Genomic DNA, 4,668 nt, shown 5'->3' with positions numbered 1-4,668 from the left:
CATTGGGTTGGGGGTGGGGGATGGGAGCTGGCACAGGCACAGTGACCTGGTTGGTTGCGAGGCCCAGTAGGTGAGGCTGGTGGTGGAGAGAGGTTGCATTGTCCCAGGGCTGTTGGTGCAACCCTCCCTTAGCAGGGGCAGCCCCAGAAAACAGCTGTGGTACAGGAAGCAGTGAAAAGAGCACTGGACCAGGAGTTAACACTGGATGAGGGTCAGGTACTAGCTCAGCGTGGACTTGGGCCGTACTCTTTCTTTCTCTGGAAGAAGTTGAACAGGCTATCTCAAAGTCTCTGGGAGATCTGGTATTCTATTTCCAGGAGAACATAGGGCTATGGCCAAGAGACCCTGCTCCCACTCCCAATTTTTCAACACCCCTTGCTCCTGGGGAGGAGCTGAGCCTGAGTGCTCCTGTGATGGCCTGAGGAAGAAGCCTGGAGTTTGACAGGGTTGGAAGGTGAAAGAGAGGCCTCATAAAGCTTGTAAAGCCCACAGCTCATGGGCCAGGGGCCTATGTGTTGTAACTATATGAAGGCTCAGCAGATCTGGCATGCAGGCAAGGGACACAGACCCAGACCCAGACATGCCCCCATCACCCCTGGCTTATACCTAAGGGTTCAATGGCCCTTCAATCCCAACTCGAAAGTCAGTCCATGTGCTCTCCCCCATGTGCTGAGCGAAGTGTCTTGTGTCAGGGATGGCACATCGCATAGCTTATCCTGATTCCCCCACTCTTAGTTCCTGCCTCCTAAATCCTGCAGCAGTTGGATCTTCTTAGGGGTCCAAGAAGGTAACAATGGAAGGTCTTTGGGCTATTTTCGATATTTCAGAAAGCCTAACGGAACACATGCATTTACCTGATAAGGCAGCCTGGACTAATTAAAACCTCAAATATATTTACTTTTGGCTAAAATTATATCAACTCATGTAGCTCTGATTGGCAGCTATATGTCTTCTTGTGTTAACTTCTAGTTAATAAAAAACAGGAAAAAAGAATTAATTGTGCCTTACAAAATGTAGTTTGGCAGATAAACTCTTATAAAATATACAGTCCAAGTGAAGAAATAATTGCTATAATTTATTTCGAAGCCTCAGAACCTTGAAATTCTAGAACTGGTTCTTGGAGACACAGGCTCCAAGATGGAGGCACCGTAGAAAGCATCTACTCGTTTAAAGACTTTTTTGTAGATGTCTCCGGGCTGCCACGTGGAGTAAGGAGAGGCTAGTTTGGTCATCTTCTTTTAGAGCAGCCTCTTTTCCCTGTTTTATATAGAATGGTAAGATATCATTTGAATTTAAAAAAAAAAAAAGAAAGAAAGAAAAAATCTTTAGTTAAAAAAACCCTGTTGATAGAGTCACATGTCCTTATTTTACAGATGGGAAAACCAAGCTCCAGAGAAGTTAAGTAAATGTCCAAGGTCACTCAGAATCCTTCCCAACATAAGAACCTAATTCCTAGGCCAGGGTTCTCATCTACCCTGTTGCCAATTTATCCCCTCCTTTCCTCTCCTCTCCACTATCTCCCTAGCCAGGCTTCTGATTAACCAAGATCCTGTTCAGTACGTGGTTACTGTTTGACCGTGTTGGCCTGACAAGGTTGAGAGTAGAGAGTAGCAAGAGGACCAGGGCCCAGCTCCTGCAGGTCTGGCCAGGGCAGAGGAGGACACCTAGTTCTGGATCCCCCAGTGTATTCTCAAAGGAAATTGCCTCCACTTGTGGCAGTACCAGACGTGAAAGGAGTGGGGAGGAAGGCTGGTGCACCTTTCCAGCTCCTGTCCTAGGCCAAGTCACTTCCCGTCTCTAAGCCTTGGATTCTCTACCCATAAAACGATGGGGTTGCCCTTGAACGGTCCCTAAGCTAACTTCTAGTTCTAAACTTCTATGACTCCTAAAGCTTCGGTTTATATATAAAATAAAATGGGGCAATGATGCTTTTTCTGCCTAACGCAAGGATTTTTGTAATGATCCAATGAAAAAATTGATATGAAAGTGCTAAGGAACGTGAGAGACTATTATTACTATCACTGCAAATAAGAAATGGAGGAAAACTTAAAGAGCTAGGTGGTATCTAGGGAGGAGAGAAGCAGAGACAGAAAACAGCCACCTCATAACAATCATGCCTCCCATGTATTTGATCATCTTCTATGGGCCAGGTGCCTTTTATATATATTGTCTCGTTTAGTCCTCAGAACAATCTCATATGTTAGGCTTCTGATTTTTATGAGAAGACCAGGCTCCAAGAACTTAAGTAACTGGTCCCAGGTCATACAAGGAACAAGAGTGATGCAGTCAGGGCACACACCCAGCTCTGCCTGACTTAAGGCTTGGCCCTTTCCTACCACGCAAACTCTCTTGTGCTCGCCCTGCCCTTACATGCTGTTTTGCTGTCCGTAGTGAGAAGTGATGCAGAGGGACCAAGAACACTGAGGCCCTCCTCTTCTCCAGCAATGACCCCAGGTGAGGGGCTATGTTTGTCCCCTGTGGGCAGGAGGTAGACAAAGGCCCAGCTGTGTGGGGAGAAAGGTCACTAAGGAGGTGGAATATTCAGTCCCACACTAAGAGAGTAATGTAAAGAGAAAATGAGAGGACCGCAAGCTGGACACCTGGGTTCTCTTGGGAGGAGAGATGAGCAGAAGGAAAGCGGGGAGGGATAAGAATGCAGGATCCTGTTTAAGAGGAGGGCTTTAGGGACTTTGGAATCAGGCCACGGGCCAGACAGACACCTAGGGAACCGGAAGTGTGTAAAAGTCCAGATGTTTTCGAGGAGTGTTTTAAAAGGAAGATGACACTCCTATTAGGTGGGGGGCGGGGTAAGAGGAAGGTTATCCAGATATGGGGAGGATTCCATCCCCTCCCTCTCTCCCTCTTCTCTATTCCATTAGGGTTGTGGTAAGCAGTTTGAGGGGGCCTTGGGGAGGCCAGGCCTGGCAGAGACTCCAGCCTAGGGTGATGCAATGGGGTTTGGGCAAGAGGCCAGGGGGTTTGGGTGGGGGTTGGGTGGGGACCTTGAATAGCTCAGAACCAACAGCTGAGGCCTAACCATCTTTCTTTTTTCTCATCCCAAGTCCTCCAGACAATAGAGAAATTTGTCCCCCCTCTTTAATTGAATTAGCTAGATTAACCCCTTTTCTCTAAAAATTAAAGAAAATGAGTAGAGTTAAATTAACTGTATCAGATGTAAAAACAGCTCACCTCTGACAGAGATCCTATCAAACCTTGAGATACTCATAGTTGGAGTGGGGGTGGTGATGGGGAGCAGTGGGAATCAGAGCCCAGAGATGTAGGAGAAAGGACCAGTTATGGTGGAGGATCAGGAATCTGGCATCTGGGAGTCCCTGTCCCAGTCCAGGAGCAGCTATCTTCCTCTCTTACCCGCCCCCCACATTTAAATAAACACCCCAGTTCTAACGTTGCCTCAGTTCTAATTCGGGTTGCCCCCTGACTGCGGGCTACCTATTTTCCAGGCTCTCAGTGTCCGGTCTGCTTGTCACCCTGATTAGCTGGGAATGAAGATCCTCCTTTGACCCTTCCCCAGTTTCTGATGTCCTGTGTTCAGACGCTAATCTTAGGCCCAGCGAGCGCGCGTCTCCCCAACTTCCGACCCCAGCCCCAGAAGTCCCGGTCTCAGTTCAGCTCCAGCCCACAAGCTACAGGAAATCAGCTTTTCTCTTCCTCCCCAGAGCTAGAGGAAGAGGGAAACCGCCCACCCCCATTCACGCGCGCACACACACCCCTCCCGACACAGCCGAGCACCCGCCCTTGGCTGAGCCCACCCCCAGCCCCGGCGCCACCAGTGCCAGGGTCCCGGGACTCTCCCCAAGTTCCAGGATCCCCTCGTTTGAACAGAGATTGGGGGTGGAGGGCGGAGTAGGAGACCGAAGAGAAAGGGGAGGGAGCCGCCGTTCCCCTCTTGGGTCTCTCCTAGTCTGAGTTGAGGGGGGAGGGGAGGATGAGGCTGGCCCCCGTTTAACCTCTGGGCTCCGACTCTCCTCTTAACTACACACAGTTCATTCTGCTCCTACCAGTTCTCTCTTCATACAATGGCCCTCAGGGGTCCTGAGGTCCCCCTGTGCACCAAAACGCCCTTCCTGGCCTCTGTGCCCCTTCTCCGCCCCCATCCGCCTGGGTCTCGGCAGCTCACAGAACTCAGCCGGACACCCTCTGCTCTCCATTCACGCGCCCTCCTCTCCCTGGCCCCGAGACCCCTGCCCAGACTTCTCTAGGTTGCAGCTTCGTGTCCTCTCCCCATCCCGCACATGTCTCCCCACTGATCTCTCTCAAACTCCAGGCCCCCCTCCACGCCGACCACTGTCCCCTCCCTACTCCAGCGTGGGCCCCCAACTCTAGCGTGGGCCCCCAACTCCAGCCCTAGTCCGTCCAAACTCCGCCTCTCAAATTCAAGTCTTGGTCCCCTCCAGACTCCAGCCGCGCCCCCACTTTCCAGGCGTCCCCCCTCCCAATATCCCGCCGCTAACTCTCCTCACTCACCCGTTTGTCCCCGGCCGGTAAAACTCCACCGAGAAGCCAAAGAAGGAGCCCGGGGGCCCAGAGAGCACTGTTGGGGCCTCCGCGTCTAAGTTGAAGCCCCCGACCCTGGGTGGCGGCGGCAGCAGCAGTAGCAGCAGCGGCAGCAGCAGCGGCAGCAGCGGGTGTCGGCGCCGGGGGCCCCAG

The 4,668-nt window shown here is 51.5% G+C and overlaps 1 protein-coding gene across 1 annotated transcript in view; it reads right to left on the bottom strand.

The window, feature by feature from the left end:
• The window catches only part of ITGA5 (integrin subunit alpha 5), a gene marked incomplete at its 5' end in the record, with an annotated part of 21,121 nt that extends 16,454 nt beyond the window's left edge, over positions 1-4,667 (bottom strand). Inside the window, one exon of the mRNA XM_006904594.2 lies at positions 4,486-4,667. Within this exon, the coding sequence (XP_006904656.1) occupies positions 4,486-4,667 (182 nt within the window). The remainder of the gene's footprint in view (positions 1-4,485) is intronic.
• Position 4,668: the final 1 nt, after the last annotated feature.

Source organism: Pteropus alecto, unplaced genomic scaffold, assembly GCF_000325575.1.
Source record: "Pteropus alecto unplaced genomic scaffold, ASM32557v1 scaffold220, whole genome shotgun sequence".
Lineage (NCBI taxonomy): Eukaryota > Metazoa > Chordata > Mammalia > Chiroptera > Pteropodidae > Pteropus > Pteropus alecto.
The sequence above is the reverse complement of the archived record's forward strand: the minus strand, read 5'-3'. Positions and strand labels throughout refer to the sequence as shown.